This window comes from Lemur catta, chromosome 5 (assembly GCF_020740605.2).
Source record: "Lemur catta isolate mLemCat1 chromosome 5, mLemCat1.pri, whole genome shotgun sequence".
Classification (NCBI taxonomy): domain Eukaryota; kingdom Metazoa; phylum Chordata; class Mammalia; order Primates; family Lemuridae; genus Lemur; species Lemur catta.
In genome coordinates this window covers 2,945,816-2,971,714 of record NC_059132.1, presented here as the reverse complement: position 1 = coordinate 2,971,714, position 25,899 = coordinate 2,945,816, and the positions used below count along the sequence as shown (strand labels likewise).

At 49.0% G+C, this 25,899-nt stretch overlaps 1 protein-coding gene across 5 annotated transcripts in view; it reads left to right on the top strand.

Annotated features, from left to right (window-relative positions):
• The window catches only part of LOC123637794 (core histone macro-H2A.1), a 61,815-nt gene that overhangs the window by 15,419 nt on the left and 20,497 nt on the right, over positions 1–25,899 (top strand). For 3 of the 5 annotated variants that reach the window (XM_045550836.1, XM_045550839.1, XM_045550837.1), the window contains exons 3-5: positions 12,322–12,428; positions 12,786–12,983; positions 20,953–21,063. In XM_045550836.1, coding sequence (XP_045406792.1) covers positions 12,322–12,428; positions 12,786–12,983; positions 20,953–21,063 — 416 coding nt within the window. The remainder of the gene's footprint in view (positions 1–12,321; positions 12,429–12,785; positions 12,984–20,952; positions 21,064–25,899) is intronic. The other 2 variants (XM_045550840.1, XM_045550838.1) reach the window with 1 other exon arrangement.

Sequence of the window (25,899 nt, the reverse complement as noted above, 5' to 3'; positions counted from 1 at the left end):
AGTTAACAGACCCAGGTGGGTCAGGCCTCAGGGCGCAGCACGGTGTGATGATGTGCTTCTCCCAGACTCATGAATCTGCTATAAAGCTCAGAAACTGAGCGTCTAGTCCTTCACGCAGTCCATCTGCGGAGTCTGTGAAGTTGTTCGGGAGAGTGTAGGTGTGGCCTGGGCCAGCCTCCTGAAGCAGTGGCCCCATTTCCCCTGCTCCCCACTCCCAGGGCCAGGGTCAGACTACAACACTTGGTCAGAAAGGAGAAAGGCCTCATTGCTTCTTTTTGTAAATATCTTCTAGTCTTTGGCTTGTCTTATTCTCTTAACAGTGTCTTTCATAGAGTAGAAATGTTTAATGAATTCCAGCTTATCGATTATTTCTTTCATGGCTCATGTCTTTGGTTTTGTATCTAGAAAGTCATTGCCAAAACCAAACTCATCCAGATTTTCTTCTATGTTATCTTCTAGGAATTTTATAGTTTTGTTTTCTACATTCAGGTCTGTGGTCCATTTTGAGTTAATTTTCGTAATGGGTATAAGGTTGGTATCTAGACTCTTTTTTCTTTTTGCCTGTGGCTGTCCAGTTGTTCCAGCACCATTTGTTGAAAACGTCATTGCTTTCTAAAAGATAAGCAATGTTGCCTAGAAATCCTCAGAGGCCAAAGGAGTTTCACTGTTCTCTTATGACCTCCCTTTGAAGGCCAATATGCAACCTGTATTTCTATCATCAGGGTCTGCAGATGGGCAGACAGGTTCCATATTAAGGGTTCTGTTTTCGCTTGAGCCAATGGACAGGGACAAAGCACCACAAAACCTGTTTTTGGAATTGGGCAGGGCAAACGGTATGACCAAAACTAAGTGTGCCTTCTTTCTTCTAGACCTTCCGTTTGGGATCAGTGTGACTGAAGTACATCCTTTAGAATTTCATTTAGTTAGGGTCTCTTGGTAAGGAATGTTCTTTGGTTCTGTGTTTGAACGTATCTTTATTCATGCATAAAGTTTTCAGCCATCAGTTCTTCAGACAGTGTCTCTCTTGTAGTCTCTTCTTATGGAACACAAATTAAACACACTTTAGGGTTTTACTCTATCTCCCGTATCTTTTAAAAATCAGTCATGTTTTTCATTCATGTCTTTCTGGACTATCTGGATAATTACTTCTGATCTGTCTTCTAGACTTACCTTCCAGTTTACTAATTCTCTCTTCAGCTCTGTCTAATCTGATGTTCAGTTCAGTCACTGAATTTTTAATTTCAGTTATGATACTTTCATTTCTAGAAGTCCTGTTTGGTTCTTTTTCGAATCTGCTTGGTTATTCTTTATACTCTCTTGTTTTGCCTTCATTTTCAGTTTTCTTTTTCTTTAAATATACTTCACATAATTATTTTATATTCTTTATCTGAATAACTTTAATGTATGAAATCTTTATGAGTCTATTTCTGCTGGTTTTATCATTGTTAGGAAAGCCTACCTCTTTCTGAGGTTATAAAGAAATTCCTTTATGCTTTTGAATAGTATTTTTATGGTTTTATTTTTCACATTTTTACTTTGATCCATTTGGAATTTATCCTATTATATAATGTGAGAGATAAAGTTAATTTTGTTTCACATGGTTACCTACGTATCCCAAAACAATTAATTGAATATTCTGTCTTTTCCCTGGTGATCTGGGATGCCACCTTTATCATACATGAAATTTGTAGGTATAATTAGGACTATTTCTGGATTTTATTTCTGTTTCATTGGTCTATTTGTCTTGTACTTTGTAATATATTATAAATATATATTTCTCAGATCTAAGATTTAATTATCTTTTCTAGTAAGTAATAATAGCCATGGTTGAATCCACACACTATCAAAGGATATGCAGTGAGATGTGCTTCACCCTCCCAGCGCTTTTGCACACCCAGTTCTCTTCCTAGGAGATAATCAATGTTACTACTTTCTTATACATGTTATATATCTTTGTAGAGATTTTTATTTCAAAATAAATCTAGAAAATGAAATGCTAAAACATAGGGAATCAGGAGGATAATGGGAACATGTAGTATGCAGAGGCTGACTTATTTAAATTTGGGCCAAGATCTTGGTTGGAAGAATGTGAGAATCTTTGGTCTCCCCCTAATCCTCAACACTCCCAGGCCCCTCAGCTAACCTCAGAATTCAGCTTGGGACTGTGAGGTGAGGCCTGCCTGGACTGTTGGCCACGTCTTGGGCTACTTTCGTCTGGGATGATGGCTTTGCAGCCCACTGCCTACCATGGATCCTGGGTGTGAATTTTAATTCACGAAACCAGTGCCTTGAAGAACATCCCCGCACTTCCCTCCTTAATCACCGCCTGGCCACTGCAGTGCTTGGCTCACTTGTTTAGTAATTCATCTGGAATGACCTATTCATGAAAGAGCCACCAAGCACTGACCATGGTGCCATGCTGCATGCTGGGGTCAGAAGAATCATTGTTGATTTCTGTGGGATTCTATTGCATGCCCATGATGTGCCAGACATGTCCAAGGCCACATTGGTGACTCCAGGGCTGGGACTGTGCTTTCCCCACCCCTCCCTTACCATTATATACTCAGCACAAGGCCCAATACTCCACAGCTGCACAGTAAATAGGTTTTTAATTGAAGAATAAGAAGACCAGTTGGAGGAATGATGGATTTCAGGAGGAGGGAGTGGTGGTAATGTCAGGTGCTACCAGGAAATTGATGAGGGTGAGAGTTTAACTAGACCTCTGGCTTTTTGAATGAAGCATGATTAGGATTGACAGGGCAGCGTGGGCCACGCCTGTGGGAGGAGAGGCACGTGGCGGGGCAGCTGTTGCTGGCATCCAGGAGGGCGTTAAAAGTGTTGCAAGGGCTGATCTCTCAGGTCTGCCAAAAAAGCCATGGAGGAGGTCTCGGCAATGCCTTGAAAAGCCAAGGCAGTCAGGAGCTGCCCACCTGACTAAAGACAACAGTGTCCTGGGAACAGCACTAGAGCCACCCCAGGGTCCCTCTGCGGATGGCCACCAGGAATGGCTTCTAGAAGAACTACTTTCTTACTGAAAGGAGAAGGACATGGGTAAGAATTCTGCAAATATCTTCTCTCCCAATGTCTTCTTGTTAACGTATCAGCAACTGATAGAAGATACGTACAGTTCTTTTGCTTCCTCTCCCCTGCCTGAGACTTCTATGTCTAGTCAACCCAGAGTAAAATATCATGAAAGCAGAAAGCCACTCCTCAGAGCTATAAATGAGTTCCAGCAAGAAGGCAAACCCGAAGGGCTTTAATCACCGTCAGTCTCCCTCTGTCTCTTCCCACCGCCCCCTTCCAGTTCTGGTTGCCAAGAAGATGACATAAACCCTCCTCGGATTTGCCAGGCTGCTCAGCGCTGGCTCCGGCCCTCCCTCCCTTTTTTCCTCCTCTTTTCACCCCACCTCCTCTTGGTTAGGCAAGTGCATTTTCCACTTAGTGGCCAGAAGGCGTGGGTTCCGTGGTACCCAGAGCTGGTTTCTTTAGGGTCCTCCAGTGGCCCCTGGTGCTGAGGTGTCCTCTCACGGGGTTGGTGTCACTCCACGTCTACAGAGGACACTCTGGGTCTTTATAGAAGGTTTGTTCCCTGCAGAGCTCACCTTTCTTGCCTTCAGAGAAAACCCAGGGCCTCTGGAAAAGGCTAATCTATCGGCTTCCCTTGCCATCGATATCCTGATTGATGCTCTTTGCGGTCACGGGAAGCCGAGATAGTCTTTCGTTACATTTATCTGTTGCCTCTGTGACTCTGTATATTGACGGCTAAAAGTCAGTATCTGCTGCTCATTCAGAAAGTGAGGGTACTTGAGTAGCACTGTTTTATTTGCCGTCCCACCCCAGGCCCAGTGGTCTCTATTCCATACTCAGACTGTGGCTTTTGTAAGGTTATTTCTGGGTGGGGGCGGTGCTAAGTCAAGGGGGAGCAGTTTAAGTTCCAAAACGTGCCATATACCGAGCACTTACTGTGTGCTAGGCAGTGGTTAAATGCTTTACACTTGGTAACTCGCTGAATCCTCCAACCACCTGTTTTGCATAGGAGGAAATTGAGGCTCGGCTGGTTCCCCGCAGCACTCGAGAGTAACCCACTTTCCACAGTCTGCCAGGCTGAGACCTTAGCGGTTCAGAGAGATGCGGCCTGAGGGGCAGACTCCAAGGCAGTCACGGGTGATTGCCAGAGATCCCAGGAGGGGCGGTGGTGCTTGGGGTGATGTGTGCTGTGCTGCAGGGAAGGGACAGTCGGTTGGCGTCAGAGGTGCTGGCTGTTGCAGCAGCAGGACAAGCCAGGTGCTGCAGGAGGGCACGGAGGTGGCGGAGAGCTGCCTTGAGCCTCAGCGGGCCTTGGAGGCGGCAGGGCAGAGCCCAGCAGGTGTGGGAGGTCGTGTCACTCAGTGGTGCTGAGGGCCTGGAGGGGGAGAACCTTTTGGGCCAATGACCCTTTATCGTCCCTTTAGCAAAGGGGAGGTGGAATCCCAGGTGAAGAGTTTAGGCAAATCATTAGACAGGTGGCCCTCGGCACGAGGGATCCGCTGTGCAGACAGGAGCGCTGGGCTGGGAAAGCCGTCCCCGGGGGCCGTGGTCCCTCCTGGGGGCCTCCCTCCTACCACACGCTCATGGTGCTCTAAGAACAAACAGCCGTGAAAACCTAAGACATTTTCCCATGCTCAGCACGTTTTCTGCAAGACCGGGATGAAGCGGGGGGAACGGGACGTCGGGGGGCAGGAGGGGGCTGCGAACGGCAGACTTGCCCGCAGCTTCTCGCTCACTCTGCGTTTTAACTCCACGCCGCGTGTGGACGAGCACATGTGCAGAAGACAAATCCAAATGGCACGAGAGGGTGGAGCAAAACGCCTCCCTCTGACCCAGTCCCTGATTCTATCCCGGCGGGCAGAGCTCTGCGGGCAAATGCGTGGGGTGATCGCGCCATCTCGGCCGCCCCCAGACTCACCGCTCCGCTCCATGCTCCCCCTGCTTTAAAGTCCATCTGGGAAATGGTACCATGACAGGGGTCCTGAAATGAGTTTCCTCTTTACATTATACTCCTCAAATCATTTCATTTCAGCAGACGTCTCTGATTGTTCGCCCCTTCCTGAGATGAATTAAGAACAAATGGCTGTGGTTTTTCCATATCAAAACAAACAAGCATATTACCCATTTCCTCGTAAATTAATTTCGAGTCCTTGAAAGCCAGCGGTTGGCGGGGCAGAGGGCCGTGCCCAGCTGCCAGCCCGGCGCCGCCTCCCTCGTCTCCCTTCCCGGGGCCTAGACTTCTGCCCCAGCAGCTGGCGTGGCACACCCTGCTGGGGTCAGACGAAAGTTCCAGACCCCGTCCCCAGGCAAAGATGCCTTTGGGGCCGCTCTGGGTGCTGTGTTCCATCAAGACAGGTCTGGCAGCACCGAGGTTAATGGAGTTCAAGTGCATTTTTCAAACATGTGTAAACTGTTAAGTGTAACAGCAAAGAGTAAACGATGGGGGAGGAAACACCAGGTTTTCTGCTGCTTTTCTGCTTTTGGCTCTCGCATCTCTGCGAGCATCCAGTTATGCAGACACAGGAAACTGAGGCAAAGAAAGTGTAGTTTTCTTCCCCTAGTAATCAAGCCTGCTATACTTTTTTTTTTTTAAAATAGCATAATTGTGGCCTCAGTAGTAGCTTGTGTTTACCAAGTGTACTAAGCATTTTGCTTGGTAACTCATTAATCCTCACAAGCGTAAGAGGTGACCTCAGTTATTGTTCCCCCTTCATAGAACGGGAAGCTGAGGCTTAGGTGTGTCCTGGCCGTGTCTCACAGCTAAGTGCGGGAGGTGGGATCCACACCCAGGCAGTCTGACAGCAGACCCCAAACTCTACCCTGGGTGCTGTTGGTGAGTGCTGCCCTCTGCTGCAAACGGAGGACGTAGTTTCAGCAAAAGCACTAAACGTCTGAGGGAGGTAGAGGAAAACTTCCCCAACAAGGACGATATGCGGGCACTGAGCTGGGTTGGTAGGTTAGATTAAGGTAACGTTTGCCAAGAATATCTCCCTTTTGTTAATGTGCATAACGTGAAATTATTTTTTACTTTGAAATGTGAAAAACAATTAGCCAGTGGAGCTTAGAGATTCCCAAATGCAGCTGCATTTCTATCTTGGTGGGAGACTTTGTGGAAGGCAGAAGCCTGGACCAGATGCTGCCCTCTGAGCGCCCCGGCCCACGGGCCTTTCTGACGAGTGTAATGTGGCCTTCACAGCAACGGATGGGTTTGTGCTGGACTCGGGACCAACTTTGGAAGACCACCTTCACTTGCCGCTGTACGTTTTATTTTCCCTGTGGAGCCTCTGAGGCCCCCGAGACAGGCGGGTGGAGAGCTCTGCTGTGGCCGGAGCTCCGAGCTGATGGCTCAGCAGGCTTCAGACCCCGCTGCTCACCTCCAGAAGAGGTGGGATTGGGGGCAGTGGGTTCTGGGATGCGGCTGCAAACACTCGGGGCCACCGAGGGAATTGGAGGAGGCTGCAGGAAGCTCTTAGCAATCACCCTCCGATTGGGGTTGATTGGGTTAAGGCCTTCCGGAATGGTGTAGAACAGTTGTGAACTCAAAGAACTGATGGAAGGATGATGAATCAAAAGAAATACAATAAACAGATTTCTTGTCATGTTGTTGGCTTTGTAGCAAATATCTGTTTTCTCCTTGGGATTACGTGAACATTTGCTTTCCTTTGATTTCTGGTTGTTATTTTCAGTATTTCTTTTGTTAGATGAGCTCTCTCTTACAGAGCTTCAAACAGCTCTGTGAAAGCCCCTGACTCTTCCCTGTTGCAGGGCTTGTGTTTAGAGTTTGGCTCAGCCTCAACACATCACCTGTTAGCTGTTAGGAGGCTAATTCTGCAAACCATGACTTCATCTCCCTAAAGGAAGACAGACAGAATGCCTCAGTACAGCAGATACAGTTTAGTTCAAGACATTTGGGAAGGGAAAAAAAAGACCCTAAGCCTTTGGTCTCTGGGTGAACTTGGAAAGTAGACATGTCAAAGGTATTCATGTTCAGACAGCTGGTCTGGAGTTGAAAAGGCTGCCAAACCATGCTGTTATCCAGGGCTGTGGGAGTTTTGTCAAGTGGCCTTAAAACGATCATGTTCAATGAGGCTGGGGAAGGCTTGGCCCACGGGCGCCTCTGGAGCGCTTGCTGCTTGGAGCAGAGAGAATAAGTTGCGTCGCTGGTCTGGCCACTGCAGATGATGGTGCCAGCTGCTCGCTAGTTGTCGGGGACCAGCCCCGGCCAGGAGTGGGAGCCAGAGATCCTTACATGTTTTGCAAATTAGATCTTAAATGAAAATCTTAAAACAAAAAAATAGCTAATGAGTGGGTCCATTTGCTCATCATTCAGCTTGTTCTCTCTGCAACATTTATAATTGGGGAACCTTATCACACAGTCCTCTCCAGAGCTTCCCCCAAGTGCCTTGGGCCCCAAACCAGTCTAGTATTGGTCACTGGTAACAAAATGTCGATCAGCACTGGCCAAGAAGGCTTGGCTTAAGGAGGTGGAGAAACCTGGTCAGGGGTTGTTTCTTTTCCTTCTGATTGCTCCTTTCCCACTTCCCTCCTGTGGTTTCTTATGGATTCCATTTGTTTCGGTTACAGCCTCCAGGGCTGCGGCTCCTGAAAATTCCCTCCAAGGGAAGATCCAAGAGTTGAGTTTTGGAAACTGTGGAGAAAAGGATTTGTGTCTGTAGATCTGGTGTTTTCCTAGTTCTCTTTTTCAGAATCCCTTTTCTTTTAGACGAGCCACAGGCACAAAAATTTAGAGATGTACAAAACCTTTCAAAATATGAACTGAATTGAGTGTAGACCCTCATAGGAAGGCATGGGCTACGTGGAGGCAGAGGCTGAGGCTGACTCTAGGAGGCGGCTGTCCTTGCTGGTGGGAGTACAGGCCCATCCCAGTGTGCCTGGGGGTAACCGGCAGGATCAGGGCACATCTCTGAGCCTGGGGCCTCTGTGACTTTGCCTGTATAGCATTTGCAAAGCAGAGGATCACTTACTGGGAAGATTTCATCAGGACATCTCCCTTGGTGACGTGTGCCCTGCCCCAATTCTTCAGCAGTCGGTCTCCCTCCCTCTCCCTCCCCTCCCCTTGAATGGAGCACACCCTGGAGAGCAGATGGGAACTGTTCCATCTTGTTGAGTGCTGGCATTTTGCACCTCTCCTCTCTGCCTGCAGCAGGCAGCCCTCTTAGCCAGGAAAGCCCTTTGTGATTGCTGTTTCTAAAACCAGACTAAGGATCAAAGGGTGGGTATTACTGATACTTGGCGAGGGATGAGCTCGTGCTCTGGGTTGCTGCTTTTGTTAGCAGTCGGGCATCCTCCATCTTCCTTGGCTATTGTAAAACGCAGAGCAGGGGTGGGGCAGGGCATGGAACACGCTTCTTGTAAAAGGTGTGTTTCTGAGGTGTGTCTGTCTTGTGTGTCCCTTGATAGTTACTAGGGCAACTATCCATCTGAAAAAAGTGCAAGAGTAAACAGAAGGTAAAGCTCTTATTCAACTAGCTGGAGAGTGTCTCTGTGTGCCCCTCATTGTCACCCTGACTTGACACAGCTCCCTCCTCCTGCCTGCAGGGCTACGGGACCACTCTGGTGGTAGGAGTATTGGGGGGCAGTTACCTTGGCTTGCACAGATTGAAGGTGAGCTGGGGTTGTGCAGAAAGGAAGGAGTCTTGGGTTTGGGGGCTCCTTGGTGAAGAAGGCAGTGGAGTGGCACCCTGCCCGCTCTTTCCAAGGAGCTGAGATGCTTCCCATCCCTGCCCCTCCGTGTCCACCTAGCTACTCACTGTCACTTCCAGGCGGATCCAGAGGTATCCCTGAAGCCAAGCTGAATTCGCAGTATGTCAGCACAGTGCTTGGAATTTCCCAAGAGGAGAAACTGAACCCATTGGAAAGTGAGAGTGTAAGGGGGCAAAGCTTGCAGAAGCTGGAGGCAGGTGCTGGAGCATTGACGTCCAGGTGTCTCCGGCCCGTGTGTGCACTTCTGGGTCGCTCCCCTGCTTTCTTGTCGTACGTGCCTCCTGCACTCACCCAAATCAGGGGCCCAGCCACACTCTGAGTCCTCCCCCCACCCCAGGTCTTTTCATCCATCCTTCTTTTCGCTGCACAAAAAAAGTTAGGGCAGCACTGCAGAAAATAAAAAGACCACATCCCTCCCTCCCTTCCCCACCACCAACGGCCGCTGAGCCTTCTGCTGGTGCTCGGGGCAGGAGAGGAAACAAGCCGCCTCCACTTCCCTGAGAAACTGCACTTTCAGATGATTTTCTGGCTAAAGGGATGGGCTTAGGACTTAGCAAGAGGTCACTGCTGTGGGCATTCTCGTTCCTCCTTCCTATTCTCTTTCTCTGTTCTTAGGGAGGGGCAGGTAAAGCATTTTGAGCACATGACGGTCAAAAGATTGTGATCCCCTGCCCCCTCCTGTGTGTGTATTCTGGCTCTGTGGATACCGATGGCCCTGTGCTTCCCTGTGGTCTCAGGAGGGGGTCCCCGGGCAGAAGCCAGGAAGTCAGCAAGGTGGGCGACAGCCCTGTGGTGTCAGATGCCCCTCGCAGGCCTTCCTGCTGCAGGGGTTCCGGCCCAGGGACCACTGTGGCTAGTTCTTTCTGCGCCCTCGCTCCCAGGTTGTGTTCTTGTTGGCTTCAGAGTCCTGTTGGTTTGACTCCTGGGCTGTGGGCGGAACAGGAGCATTGCAGATGTGCTGCCTACTCCGTGAGCACAGGAGAATGAAGGCCAACGTGGCCTGGGCTGGCCAGGCAGGCACCTGGGGCCTAAGGTCACATATGCATCACAAGCACCTTTTCTGCTTGGCCAAGGTGGGCCCATCTCTGCTGGGCCTTGGGACACACGACCATGATCGGTCACAGGGAAGCTTCAGTGACACTGCTAGGTGGGCTGTCTCCCCACCACCGGTAAACCCAACTGTCCTGAGGCTGGGGGGGAACCGGCCCTGCTGAGATGCGTGTGTGAAAGGGCGAAACGTGAGCCCCTCCACTGGTTATTCCCTCTAGGTGCTGTCCATCTTGCCTCCCTGCCCTTCTCACTCTCACATGCATAAAGCCCAGGTGAGGGTCCCCGTGGCGCTGGTATGTGCAGCCTTGAAGTGATCTTGCTGCCGGCCTGGAAACAGAGAAGGCAGGGCTCATGGGACCTGTGTCCCTCCTGCCCGCACAGAGCTGTGTGTCCTCAATGTGGTGATTACTGAGCAAATGAATTCCTGCCTTGGCTTTAGGGGGGAAACCTGTTGCGAGTGTGGCCGACTGTCCGCCCCCGCTAGTACTGTTTCCGTGAGCAGCCCAGCAACTGTTCAGCTTTGTACACATACAGCAGTTCTTTGCATTAGGTTCAGTTGTTGGTACCTCTTAAAAAATGTATAACATGTAATGTTGTAAATTTTAAACACATGATTTTCATGCAGCTAGAATTTTGTTCCTAGTTACTTTGTAGTGATTCCGAATGCTGACTTTGCTGGAGAAGTCCAGTGTTTACAATATAACTAAACATTAGAAATTCTTTAGCACCGGGAGGAGGTTGGAGTTGGCTTGGGCCCAGAAGGGTGGCCTAGAAGGACATCACAGCGGGCCATGGCGTGGCAGAACTGCAGAAGTGGGCAGTGTGAGATACATTCTGGGACAGTCTGTACCCATCATTAAGAAAACAAGGTGATGGTGACAAGGTTGACAAGTTACGAAGAGAACTGTGTTGCCAAGGAGAAAAAAATCTCTTGCCCAAGGGCACTTCTTAATTCCCAGTCGTTGGTGCTGTGGAAGATGTGTCGTCTTGTCCTATGAGACGCTGCCCCAGAGGGGAGGTAAAAGCAAACCTGGCACCAACATGCCTCACGTGCATAGCCTTCTAGTTTTTTTCCTCATACTTTTCATTTTGAAAAATGTCAAACATACAGAATGTTAAAAGAACACTTTTTTTCCCCACTTTTATATATTTGGGGGATACATTGTGATGTTTTGTTCCGTGTAAACACTGTGGGATGGGCAAGTCAAGCTAATTAACATATGCATCACCTCACATAGTTCTTAATGTTGAGAACATTTAAAATCTATTAGCAAGTTTGAAATATACCTTATTAATTATAGTAGCCATTCTGTGTGATCACTAAAACATACTCATCCTGTCTGACTGAAACTTTGTATCATTAGACCAACATCTCCCTCCGCCAGAACCAGGTAACTGCCGCTCTCCTGTTCTGTGAGTTTGACGTCTTTAGATAACACGCAGAAGTGAGATCATGCAGGACTTGTTTCTGTGCCTGGCTTATTTCGCTTAGCATGATGTCCTCCAGGTTCATGCACGTTGTTGCAAATGGCAGAATTTCCTTGAAAGAGGAACACTAGTATCACATACCTAGATTTAACAACTGTTAACATTTTGCCACACTTGCTGTACTCTGTAGACTTTTTCAGAATTATTTGAGAGTAAGCTGCAGACATCAACATGCTTCTCTCCTAAATGCTTCAGCCTGTATCTCCTAAGAACAAGGACGTTCGCTGTTGCATGGCAATACCATTATCACACTTAAGAAAATTAATGATTCCCTAGTGTCTGATGTCCAGTCCACATTCAGATTTCCTTATTTGTTTCCAAAATGACTTACACCTTTTAAAAAAAAAAAAATTGGAATTCCATTAAGGACTGACACATTTGTATTTGGTTGTTATGCCTCATTAGCCTTGAAAATCTACAACACCCCCATCACTTTTGTTTCATGTATTTATGAGATTGACTTGGTAAAGAGTCCGGTCACACATTTCTGGGTTTGAATCCGAATGTGCAGGCATTTCACATCGATTCAGTCAACACAGGGTTACCACGCCCCCACAGTGTCACGCCACCCTCTCCTCAAAACCCTGTAAACCCGTTATCTGTTGTTCAAGGTGCAGGCAGAGTACACTCTCAGGGGCCACACAACCGACTCCGCGGAGTTGGTCCTAGTGACACGTGGGGGGTTGACTGCAAGCAGCCCTTTCTGGGAAGTGGGAGCTAGAACCGGGAACAGATCTTACCGCTTATTGAGTGACCTTCAGCAGGTCCCTTCTCTCAGCCTCAGTTCCATGTCCAAAGCAATGGGATTGGACCAGGGGCCTCCCAGGTCCTGCTCGGGTTTGTGGTTCGGCACCTCTGTGACTGTGCCCGAAGTATTTGGCAGGAAGACCCGCCTACAGCTGCTCATCTCAGGATTGCTGCTTCCTGTAGCAGCTGCCTGCACCCATTCCCGGCTCTGTGAGTGGGGCCCGGGGGACACACGTGGTCCTCAGATGCTCTAACGTGACCGTATGCTATTCTCTCTCCCCACAGCGGAGATTCTGGAGCTGGCTGGCAACGCAGCAAGAGACAACAAGAAAGGACGGGTCACGCCCCGGCACATCCTGCTGGCCGTGGCCAATGATGAAGAGCTAAATCAGGTACAGGGCTTTCCCACCCCCCAGACTTGAGCAGGTGGTCACACTGCCTGAGAAGCTTCAGTATCTGGCTGGTTATCAGAGGTGTGGACTGCATTTTGGGTTAATTAGCTGCCTCCTTGCCTCTCGTGGTGGTGTTTCCTCAAGGCCTTATTGGCAGTGCGGGGAGGTGGGAGGAAACAATGTATTTGGCCCTCTCTGGACGGACAGGTATTATCTGGGGACTTTATCCCTGTGTAGTGGGCCTGAGTCCTGCTGGTGTCCTTGTAGATGCCATGGAGGACGGAGTGTGCGCAGGCAGGGCCGGCTTGTGGGCAGGGTGGTCTGGCTCACCGTCTGCCCCTTTGGTTTTCCTGCAAGCTGCTAAAAGGAGTCACCATAGCCAGTGGAGGGGTGTTACCGAACATCCACCCCGAGTTGCTAGCGAAGAAGCGAGGATCCAAAGGGAAGTTGGAAGCCATCATCACGCCACCCCCAGCCAAAAAGGCCAAGTCTCCGTCCCAGAAGAAACCCGTGTCTAAAAAAGCAGGAGGCAAGAAAGGGGCCCGGAAATCCAAGGTACGTGATTTGGCAGGGACATGTGGAGTGGGGCAGGGTGGGGTGCAGATAAGTAGGGCCACAAGAGGTCCCCTTCCCCATGGGCTCGTCCCACTGGTAGGGAGGACCAGAGGAGGAACACATAGGAGCTGATGACACAGGGGCCAGTCCAGCTCCAGTGGCCAGAGTCAGGACCATCTGTCCCCAGAGTCTGGACACAGGTGGAGGACTGAACCTCTGCGGGCGAGGGGGATGGACAACAGGCTTTCAGGGAGTGCTGGGGGATGGTAGCCCCAGGCTGGAAGGATCTTTGTGCCTGGCCGTCCAGGGAGATGCAGGCCCCGTGCTAGGGGACAGCCAGCATCTGGTCCTGCCCAGAGAGGCCAGCTGCCCGTGTGCCCAGTTGCAGAACTCCCACTGTATTGCCCTGGCTGATCGGCTGTCCAGGGCTGGTCTGCACAGTTGGCTTCCTCCTTGTCAAGGAAGAAGACAAAGGTATTTTTCAAGTGCTTCCTGCTGGGCCTGACTTGGATTGGCCAGGTCCTAGGCACTGATAGTCTTGTGGTGAGGACACCCCTCTCGTTAGTGCGATCTGTGTTGTCTTGGGTGGGCTGTGTTGTCTTGGGTGGGGGAGGCCAGCAGGTTCTGAGCCATACTCCGCACCGCATGGGGGGACCCCCAGGAGGCCCCGCCTGTGAGTGGTTGTGCTCGCTGAGCGTCAGCGGGAGACTGCAAGGCACCTCCGACTCTATTTCTCAGCCCTTCCTTGCTGGGCCCTGGCCTGTCAGCTGTTGTCACAGCCCCCAGGGCCAACAAACATGGAACAGTGCGGTCACAGCTTGGTCTTTAATAAAATGGAGTCTTGAGGCCTCCCTGGCCGGAGGTGGTCCTTCTAACCTCCAGCCAGACGGGGAGGAAATCGCCTCTGGCAGGAGGTGGCCTGTCTATTTTGTAAGACCCGCCATAACAAGTCTTTGGAAATGCCCTGTGGGATCTAACGAAGCAGTGTCAGGAAATTCTTCCCACGTGAGCCCAAATCCTCTCACCGCGGTGAGACAGGGAGGACGCCTTCCCGGGCTGGGCCTGGGGAGCTGTGGCCAGGTGCACGGAGCTCCTCCCATCCTGCCTCAGGTCCCTCCTTTGCACCTGCCTGTGCACATGGGGGCACCTTCTTTGATCCCTGACCACCTCCTCCCCTCCACACTGTTTGTGGGGCCTTGAGGTGGAAGAGGCTACATTTCTTTGCACACATAAAATCTAAATTCTTGTTGCTAACACTAACACGCCACCCAGCCCCAGCCCCAGCCCCAGCATCACTCCCAGCTCTTTGAGAGAGAAACTTGATAGTGAAGAGCGTCCTGCGAGTTATTTCCAGACGCTTGCGTTCCACCAGCTCCCAAGTGCTGGAGGCCAGGCAGGGATTTCGCAGAACGCTCCCTCCCTCACTCCTGCTAACTATAAGATTAGCAGATTGAGCTGTTTCTTTTCCCCCTTTCAACATCGGCAGTGGGGAGGAGGAGCCTGGCGGGGAAGGCAGGGAAAGTGCCTGTGCAACCCTTTTTAAATGTTGAAAAGGATGAGGATGCAGAATCTGTCATCTCTTAAAAGTGGACGCCAGGGACCTGGCTGCCCACAGAGCAGGGCCTGTGGCACTTGGTGCTGGGGACCAGCAGGGGCAGGACGGTGTCCTCGGCGTAGCCCCAGCTCAGGCCGCATCCCAGGCCGTCACCTCTTTTCTGCACACCCTGTTGATGTTTCAGCATGTCTCTTGGATGTCGGCAACTGCGGCCAAACTGGCTGGGCCTCCTTCCCCTGCTGCCCGAGTCTTCCCCCGCTAGTTTTTGCCCCATGACTTTGTGAACTTTCCAATTTACCAAACACTAGGAGTCCTTTTTCTTTCTTTGTGGATTTGAAATATAGGATGTGTGTGTGTGTCTTCAGCTCCTAGTAGCTATATTTGGAACTCAGTGTTTCTAATAACCATATGTCAATAATCACTAGACCACTCAACTTTTCCCTTGATTACAAAAGCAGGAAGTCTGTTATGGTGGTCTGTTTCTCTTCCACACAATAAAACACATTGTCTGCTTACTGTACCAGTATTTGGCTAACATTAAACCCTGGGGGAAGCTGAAATTGGAACCGTGAACAGCTAATTTTCAAAACATTTGCTTAATGTAAATTGTGGTGTCAGCTCCCAGAAACAGCGGAGAACCCTGCATCTCCAGGTTTAAGTGGAACGTTCTGCAAATAACCTTTCCAGGGACACGCTGAGAAAGCCTTAGTAACATGCTAAAGCACTTGTAGTGAAAGGGAGTTGGTATTTTTCAAGTGTCAACACTTGAATTCCAAATCATAATTTTTCCCCCAATTCTATGCAGTCTGAAGGTTTTGAAAATCTGCAGTTGTGACAGCTGAGTCAGCTATGGTGGAAATGGTTAGAGAAGGCATAGCCCCCTCCCCTACCCCTCCCAGGGCTGGGAGTCCAGAGCCCTAGCTGTGTCCCAGGGCTCCTCCCTCCTACTTGGGTGGCCTCAGGCAAGTCTTCTCCTTTCTGTGCCTCAGTTTACCCCACCCTATAAAAAGATAGTCCATTGCAGCCTTATAATTCAGTGACTGTATACGTGTATTGCACGCGTTTTTGAGTAGGTAATACGTATAAGAGTTTGGACAGTACGAAAGAGTGTGTAGCAGAGAAATCTTGCTCTCATCACAGTCCCCCACTCCTCCCCAGCACAGTGTCTGTAATGAGCCTTTTATGTCTCCTTTCAGAAAGTCTATGTAAAAGCATATAGAAGCATAAATCCTTCCCCATTCTAACTGTTCTTTTTTAAAAAATATATAAATCACGTGACCCACTGTTTTGGCAGTGTGGTGTAGCAAAGAGTGCAAGCTGTGGGGTCAGCCACTGGGCTTTGTATCCCAATTCTGCCATTTCCTAGCTGCATGACCTTGACAAGTTACTTGTCTGGTGTTCCGCTTCCTCATCTGTAAAATGGAGCTACACAAAGTGGTCGTGAGGCTTAACAGAACGCATGGCGCGTGCGCAGGTGGGACACTGTGGCATACACGGTGGCCACTGTCCTCTCAGTTCTGCCACCTCTCTGCATGTACAGCTGCTTTCACAGTGCACGGGCGGACTGCAGTTACTTACGTAATAGTAAAGCCCATGCAGCCAGTCTGCTACACGTGGACTTCTAGATTGTGCTAACATGTGTTCCGACAGTGCCACAGTGGCTGCCCTTGTATGGAGGTCTCTGTTCACATGCAAGTCAATCCATAGGATAAAGTCCTCAAAGTGAACCTGCCGAGGCAGGGAGTTGAGTATATTTTTAACTTTTGCTGTCACTCAGAAAATTTTAACCCCATCAAGAAATTTCAAAAGCAGCCTCATCCTTTTAACATTTTGATACCAAAATGTTTAAAGAATGAATATTCATTCGACCAGTATTTGTCCGGTCTGTGCTAGTTACTGTTCTCAGTAGTGGAGGTAACGGCAGTGAACACAGTCCCTGCCCTCCCGTGCAGCTCGGCGAGTGGTGCAGATGCACTGGCAGGTGGAGGGAGTCGGTGCTGGGGCAGAAATAAAGGGGTGCGATGGCAGGGGCAGCGTTATTACCTGGTTAGGTGAGACGACTCTCACGAGGTGGCACTTCAGCAGAGACCTGGTGGAGTGAGACATTTGGCCATCCAGGTGAGCGGGAGCAGAGCTGCTGGCAGGGGACAGCAAGTGGGCCTTGCCGTGGAGCACGCTTTGCTCCGCTGGCTGGCCTGTGGGCCCCGCATGTTTTCATAATATGGACACCTTTGGCAGCGGGAAGGGCTTGGGGACCCTTCTCAAGATAAGTTTTCAAAGGCATAAAATAAAATGCCTAAGATTCAAAGACAACCATTTATGCTTACGTCTCCCGGGTTAATACCCCTGTCAGAGTGTCTACTGAGAATCATAGGATAATCTTTAGGGGATCTCTAGGAAGACAGTTTTTGTCAAGAATTTGGGTAAAGTATTATCTGACCTAGGATTTTTCAAACATAAACCTGCACCATCACCAAAGCCCACTCCATCCCCACGTGAAAACCACCTTCCGGGATCACGAAGGTAGGCTTGCTCCTGGCAAAAGCCCAAGATGATTTTGGTACAGTGCCTCTTTCTTAGAAACAAATACTTAAACTGCAAATGAAATGATTAATGTTCTGGTGTCAAAGAAAGGAATTGGTTCTTTTGAGAAGCTGCCATCCCTACAAATTTTTGCTGGCCTTTTAATGGTATTTCAGGCAACTCAACCCCCAGAGTAAAAGAGACGAGGCATAGGTCACCTTGGGTTGATCACTTCATGTAAGTCTTTTTGGACACTCAGTCCTACAGATGCTTAAATATTCTCAGTCCTACTGAGTCTCCCAGCTGACTCCAACCTGGTAGGTTTTCTACTGCTCAAAACAAAGCTGAGTGCCTGTCCACTAAACGAGAAACTTTGGGTTTGTAGAACAATATAAAATTCCAAACAGTCAATTATTTTGGAGACTGACAAACAGGATTGCTTGCTGACACTTTTTCCCCAAGCTGGGGTATGAAAAGAATCTACCACCTAGGATTTACCACTTCATAAAAGAAAGAGGCATTTTAATACCAAAAAGTTACAGAGGGACATAATTTCAGACAGCAGCAGGCTTTCTGAAAAACTTAGGCACAGTTATGACTTGAACGCAGTAGCATCTTACAAGCACCCGCCTTGTCCCGTGGGGGACCTCGAAGGGAAGAGGCAGAAGTTCTCTGCCGAGCAGACGGGCTGCAGAAAACCAGGAAGGAATGGCTTGTCTCTGTGCAGCACTTTGCTGTCTTCTCTCTAAGGCGGTGCGTTTGGTGAGGAGTTCTCTAGCCTTCGTCTCATTTTCCAAATGAGGAATCGAAGGCTTAGGGACAGTGAGCAGTTTTCCCAAGGTCATGCAGCTAGCAGAGCTCAAAGTACAAATACTCAAATATAGTACTCCAGGGTGCAGACATAGCATCACTGTTAGGTCCTGTGACCATGGACTGCTTCCCTTGGTGGAAGTCCCTCTGGCAATGGTGGAGGGCTGCTCGGCCGCCCACTGCAGGAGGAGTCGGGGGCCGAAGCCTTAATGAGTCATTACTGGCAATCACCAGTGTTATCACAGGTTAAGCCTTAGAACCTGGCTGCATAGGTAGCTGTTGACTTGTATGAGGGGCACAGGGAAGCTCAAGTGCCTCCCTCCTGATAAAACCAGCTCCAACTCCCAGGTGCCTGAAATCCTATCAGCTAGGTCTTTCTCATCTCTTAAAATCCAGGTATCTTTGGCAGGAAGTGCTAAATCCTTATCTACTTACCCTCCGTGTAAGAACCTTTATCCCATCCATTCCCAAGTATTTACTGAGCACCACCTGTATGCATGGTGTTGCACTGGGTAGTGTAGGGCATTGATTTTCAGACTTTTTTGCTTGCATACCTCCTAAAAAGAATTTTTAAAATCTTTGTATCATACACATTTAAAATTTGACAGCTAAACTTTTCATTACAAATTAAAATAGCTGCAGAGGGTATCTTTTTTGGCATACTGTAAATACATTAAAAATAAAACTATTTACTCATTTAACAGTATCCAGTGCAGTCTAAATACTGTGATGATTTGATACACCATCATCCACTTAAAAATACACAAACTAGCTCTTTTTTAATAGTTAGAAAATTTGTTATTTCCCCTTCATTTGCTCCACAAACTTTCATCCAATGTAACACATATTTATGCTTATATTTTATTGATTTCTGCAACAAAATGATGCATATAAATTTATTTTGAAAAACTTGCTTTTGACCTTGATAAAAGCACGAAATGATACAGATTCTATAGGACTGGATAGTTATGACACTTGATAATACACTATTGTTCAAACTGACAAATGCATTATAAATTTTAATAACTATTAAGGAAAATAAAATTTTATTGGAAAAGCATCTCATAATGGGATGAGTAGAGATGTCTCCCCCCCAGTTCAAGTATCCTAAGATGAATGTTACTGCTAAAATGAGACAGGGTTCAGCATCCTATTTTTATATAAGTGCCTGGAAAGTCTTGTTTGCTAAGATAATTAAATGGGAATGGACAGTTTTGTTACAGCAACGTCGTTCAATCCTCTGAACCCTTTATGATGTGTGCCACACTCATGTAGTAACCTCTCATCAGTGTGTCCTAATAAATGTTTTATTTTCGAGAGTAGTTTTAGAGAAGGGTTACACAGTACAGAGAGTTCTTGAATACCCCTCAGCTGGTCTCCTTGTGGTTAACATCTCACGTAACCGCGGTGCACACGGCCACAACTAAGAAACCGACACTGGTCCATTGCTGTTAGCTAAACTACATCAGTCTGGTTTTAATGATCTGTCGGCTGTTAACTCAGGTATTTCTTCAGTTTTGTTGAAAGCACAGAATTTAAAACACCTGATTGTGGAAGGCCTTGTTATCCAGCCCTGCCCTTTCTTGGTTCCTGGAAAGTGTATCGAAAAAGGCTTTGCTAAGACTCACTAAATAATTGTTGACTATACCCATTTCTCTTTCGCCTGTCAAATCTGACCCACGCAGAGTATTAAGAAAATCAGAATAGTGATAATTTTAATGTGTCTTTGGTAGTATCATATTTCTTGATAAAATGCTTTTTGTCTTACCAGTTATATCAAAACCTTGGAGCTTCAGATTTAGTGCACTTTATTTATGGCAAATGTCAGACATATAACCTAATTGCCAAAGCAGTCCTTATTGTCAAAGCAATCAGCAAAATTTGACCTAATTTTTTAAATGTAAATAACAATGTTAATACGTCAATGAATTTGAATCTTAGACAGATGGGTAGGGCGGGCATAGGCCTTGCCCTTCTGAGTGTGTTGTTCATATTCATCCTTCAGGAAGGCACAGCTATCTGCAATATTTCTCACCCCTTCTTTCTTAATTTCCTCCCCCAGACCCTCCCTCGGGAATGATGTATATTTTGATACTAATTTGGGGAAACGGAAAGTTGCAGTGTCTAAATAAAAATTGCCATTGTTCCCACTGTCCTCACTCTATAAAATATTGGAATGCAGGAAATCCCAAAATTAGCCAAAATATCCATTTCTAATATAGGCTTTGTCCTTAACAGAAATATGCAAAAAATACATATCCCTACTCCCAGGGCAGTGTACCATACTGATACTCACTCTGGGAAGCGGGAGGAGCAGTTAGGAAAGGAGCCAGTCTGGAACCTTGACCTCAGCACAGATCCCTCGCTCAGGGCTGATCAGTTGCAGGAAAAGTACATGAGGAAGCTGAAGATCTGGAAAGTGGTTTATTTAAAACTCTTGATGCCACTTACCTCTTGGAAGACCCTTGGGAACTCCAGGGTGCCCATGCTTCAGTCTAAATCACGCCGGGGAAGAGGCCAAAGAGCAGGCTGAGACCCAGGCTGACTGGGGTGGGGAACAGGGAAACAGAGGGGTTTATAACACCCCCCACATGCACCCTTTTCTAGGGCTGGTTTCCATGGGGTGTAGAAGTGAGTCTCACCTTCTGGATGGGGGCAGGTTGGAGGGTTAGGGTCCTCGGTCTGCTTTTTGAGAATAGTGAACCCAGCACAGTGTTTCTTCTTAAGCTTGAGTAGTGTGCAAGGCATCCAGAAAAGAACAACACTTGAAGATCCTTAATTAAGAGACATTTGGTCTGAATTTATGACAAGGGTTCTATTCTAAATGATCACTGTAAAGTGAAGTTTCACCTTTAAGTCGCAGTTTTTTAGATTAGGAAGTAATAAAAATACAATTCTACACACCTCACAGAGCTCTGGTACCTCAAAGCAAGTCTGCAGCCCCCACGTGGAGAAGTGCGGGGAGTTGGCTGTGTTTAGCGTCCTGTTTCCTCTTGGGTACGGGGGGCGGGGCCTGCGCGCTGCCCCCGCGGTGGGAAGCGCAGACGCGCGTGGCTCACGGGACCCTTCTGTCCCTGCAAGAAGAAGCAGGGCGAAGTCAGCAAGGCGGCCAGCGCCGACAGCACGACGGAGGGCACGCCCGCCGACGGCTTCACCGTGCTCTCCACCAAGAGCCTCTTCCTCGGCCAGAAGGTAGGCGGCTGCGCGGCTGCACTCTGCTCTGGGGCCCCGGGACAGATGGGCACAGGCCACCTCCACTGGGAGGCCCGGGGTTCCGGGGGCCACTCCCAGCTGAGCGGGCGGGGAGAGGGGGCGGGGGGCTTGGGAGTGGCCTCGGGGAGGGCCGAGTGCGGAGGGGACGGTGGGGAAGGGAGCCCGTGCCAGGAAGAGGCGGGAGGCTCCTGTGTTGGGGGACCGGGACCCTCGGGGTCAGCCTGCAGAAGGCGCCGCTCCTGTGGGATAACCCGGTCATCAGACAGTGCCGGCCGGGAAACTAGGCAGCAGTCAAAACCCTGGTGTGCACGGGGACGATCCGGCAGGCAGCCTGCTTGCTCCGGCGGGCACTGAAGCCGGAGGCCGGGCCAGGGGCTCCGCAGGGGGGTGTTTTCAGATGTTCTTGTGGGTGTACTGGGGCTTCCTCGCTGAGCCACCAGACGACGCTTCCAGCCAGTTGTTCGTTTTAACCGTGGGCAATATATTTTCAGCGGCCCCAGTGACGCACCTTTGCCAGGACGCCATGGTTTTGTAAAAGATGATTCACGTTTATTGAAAATAAAAATGATGCAAAGGCTTTTAAGACCTGAGAATGAGAGTTAATTAATACATCTCTATTAACACCAAAAAAGGGGTGGGAAGAGAGGGAATTAAGCTCTTAATTTTTTTATCCTACGTTTAAAAAAATTAAAGGAACAAATGCGATTTTCCACGTAAATTTGTGTTTGGTTTGAACGTGGTAACAACTCGGTTCTAAAGCTGCATCATTTTTACATCCTCACCGTGAGCCTCTCTGGCATCAGTGACGCAGTGCTCTCGCTCACGGCGTGGCAAGTCCCTCCCCTCCCCTCCTCCTGTCACTAATTGCACTCAGTCGCTCATGATGCAATTTCTGTGGTGGACTCTGTGTTCCAGAATATAACCATTCCTGTTTACATTTTTAACCATTATTTGTATTTTGTGTGCATTTTCCAAAAGAAAAAAAGCAGCACTAGTTGTCATCTTAAGGTCTGGGGCTTTTAAAGTTTTTGCTTAAAATATTTTTTCTCTTAAAAATTTCAACTCAGCAGTGAAGGCAACCACCTGGGTCTACTTTCACACCCTTTAATGTGTCCTTCGGGCAATATATTAATCGTTAATGTGACTTGTCATCCAAATTGCTTCAGTTTTGAACTGAAGCGTGAAAAAAACCCTGCTACTTGGGACTAGGTCCAGTGTGTTCTAGGTCCCTGATGCAGACTATTAACCAAGGACTTGGAGGCTTCTTGAGCAGGTAGAACATTCAGCCCCTGGGGTCACCTTTTCTCACTCTCTTCCCCAAGCTGCCTGGGGTGCCCCCCACCCTGGCCTCTCCCTTCCCTGCTACCTCCTGCTGGCCACTCCAAAGCCAGCCTCAATGAGAACTCCTCACGCCACCACCCCTTGCCGGATGAACTAAAATATTTCCAAAGTAGCAGCAAATGTGGCTAGATAAATGTCCATGTACGAGTGGGGATGCCTTTCTTGGTGCTGTGTCCTTCAGAAAGAAACAGGGTCAGGCCCTCTCGGGGCTCTGTTGCATGTGAGCCCTCGAGGGGAGGTGGGCAAAGGCTGCAGACGCCTTGCTGGCTCTTCTGAAGAGCTGGGCACATGTCAGCTCTCAGGGACTCTCCATTTTAGGTACACCTGGTCCAGGTGTTGCAAGAATAAAAAGTGCAAATCTACCTTATACTGACCGTTCCCCACTTGGGGCTTGGGGTAGAGGGTCCAAAAAGCCATAGAGAAGTATTGATACTCTATAATTTACAGACATACAATCTAATGTTATTTAAGAAATAGAGGAGAATGAAAGCAGTGAGCTTGACAATGAAACTAATGTGCCTGTGACCTTGATGTTTGGAGGGAGAGTCTGAAGGGGCTGAGCTGGAACGCGGTGCAAGATGGCCAGCCATGAGAGGCGAGGCTGGAGGCAGACCCTGACAGACCGCCAGCCTCCTTTACTGTGTCACACGCTTCTGTCCCTTAGTGGCAAAGAGAAAACACCAAGTCACTGGGAAACTACCCTTCCTGTTAAATGTGCTTGCGGCTTTATGACACAAGATTCACATACCCACGAAGAGGTAACCCCAAACCTAGCGCTGCAGATGGATTCGAGCAGAGTAAACTGCATCTTCCCAACTACAGGTTGAAAGAATAAAGCAGCATCTCAAGTTGGCCTGGCACCACTGTTAGAACTATAGAACTAGGTGCCGGCTGCTCTTTCTGAAACCCCACCCCCCTGCAGCTTGAGATTTACATTTTAGAGCATATTTTGAAGCACTACTCTCTGGCCCTTGGTTGGCTGTGACTGTCAGGTGAAAATCATGGCATATGGTACAGAAAGGGCAAGAGTCATAAAACTGACACATACAAATTTTGGTACAAAGCACATTTAAAATGGTATGGATATTAATTTTGACTTGGATTTTAGGAGATGTTTCAAATGGGGTGCCCTTGAATGATGGCGCTGTGGCACCCTGTGTGCTGTGACTCTTGTTTTTCCATCTGTGGCAGCGAAAGCAGTGCTTGAATACTGCAGGCGAGCTGGGCTGGAGAAAGGCGATACTGTGCTTGCCGCAGCCCGGTGAGGCGCGCTTGCTAAGCTACTCGCAGGAGGAAACGGCCGGGGCTTAGGACCCTGGGCTGTAATTGTTGTTAATGATGAATTTCACATACTGCAGTCTCAGGAGTAATCGCTCTCATTACTCTATGATTTTACCCAATGTTCACACACATTTTTGAATTGTTTTAAAAAAGAAAACAGTGCTGTAAATCTGAAGCAAGTAAATGTTTTTGCTTTGTGGTTCAACCGAGATTTGCAGCCGCTTTCCAGAGGTTTTAAAACCTAATGGTTTTCTTTTCAAAACAAATTCCTAATGTATATTATTATCTACAAGTCCATGTCCATGGTGGCAGATGATTTAAGTTTCCTTGGTAGAGTCCGTGTTCCATGAAGCATTGGGGAAGACAGTCTGGGGGAGGGTGAGTCTCTACCTCCCAAATAATCAGGATTCCACCCCAGCATGCAGGCCGTTCAAAGCAGGCACAGGATGCCGTGGGTTTTCTCTGATCCTCACACCCTTCTAGGGGCTGGAAAGCTGTACGGAGAGGGAACCCTAGAAGCAGCAATAGGGGGAGAAGGAGCATCACCCCTTTGCAGCGCTGAGGCTCACAGCCAGCGAGAGCATGTAGGAAACTGCTGGGCCTCCTGCGGAGCCCACGTGTGTCCCTTCCTTTGAGGAGGCCTTTCTAGCCAGACACTCGCTCGATGCCACCGCCAGGCCCGAGGCCTCTGCAGAAATGCAGGAGAGGGGTGCGTGCAGGGAGGGCAGCTCAGACACGAGGGCAGAGCAGGCCCCGGGGAGACACGGTTCTCCCGAGGAGTCGGGAAAGGGTCTGATGGGAGACATCACCCTGCCAGTCCCCCGTAGTTGAAGTGGACTTTGGGGACAGGAGAAGAATTGCTTTTTATGTGACCAGTACAAGGAAATGAGACCAGCCAGGCTTCCTTCCTTGTTCACTAGAAGGAAATAAGAGATACCAAAATTTGACAGTTAGCGGCTAGACTCAGATACTACTTTAACGATCACTTTTGTTTCCTAAAAGTGAATTTCTAATCATGTTTAAAAAAAAAAAAAAAAGACTGCCCTATTTCCTGTAGCCAAGTAGGTCAGGCAGTCTACACATCCATTTAGGAGCTGCATGCCGCCGGCCTCTTCCCTGTCATCGACAGGCTGCCTCCTGCCTTGCCCTAAGTGGCAGGTGCCAGCCTCTCATCGGGGCGAAGTCAGATCGGCTCTGGGCCATCTCGCATCCGGGCCAGGCCCCGTTCCTGAGCTTTGGCGTTTCCATTAGCCTTGCCTTTAGAGAAGGGAGGAAGTTCATTTCCTCTGAGTTGTTTCTGAGGATGATGTTTGACATCCAATTCCAACTCTGTGCCCACTGTCTTAGGCGTTGTGTGGCACTTGGGAGGCAGCACCCTCTCTGCCGGCAAGGGGCTTATCCTCTAATGAGCTCACTCCATGAGTGGAGAACAAGAGTTCGTGTGCACACAGCACTGCAGGGAGGACGTGGGTGCTGTGAGCGTGAGACTGGCTCCAGCACAGCCAGCCGAGATTAGGATCCTCAGATCCCAGCGGGGGAGGGAATCTGGAAGGTCATTGGGCCAAGTCCTTTTCTCCCAACTCCACATCCAAGAGGGACCCCCACCTGCTGTGTGATGGCAGTACCTGTGGTCACTTTCTCCGGTAGCTAACAATCTTCACAGCTGCTTTAAATTCCGTGTGCTATGCTATGTGCTTAGTTTTTCATCTTTCCCAATCATGGGACAAAGAAGTAATCGCCTTATTCAAATCCCAAAATCATTAGTGATCCTCATCCCTCCTGGCAAATCAGACTCATCTTGGGCATTTTCAGTTTCCCAGAACTCTGGTTTCCCAGCCTGCAGGTACCACTGCTCTCCATGTGCTTCAGGTGGTCACAGGCCGCTTTGAGCTGCCCAGCCGGATTTGACCCTGGCTGGTAGGAGGGGACCCTGGGACCTCCTAGGCCTGGGCACATGTCTTGGCTCTCCCACGCCTAGTCACATGACTGAATAGACAGTGGGATCCTTTCCAGACATGTGCAGACGTGTCCACTGCACCCTGTGTCACAGGCTGGCTTCTGTCCGGGGAGCCACTGTCTTTGTTCATGGTCATCTCACTGCTGGCTGCCGCCCACCGGCCCAGCCTGCCCAAGCCCAGTGCATTGCCCGTCCGTCTTTCCAAAGTGTCTGCAGTAATCTGTCTTCTCCCCTCC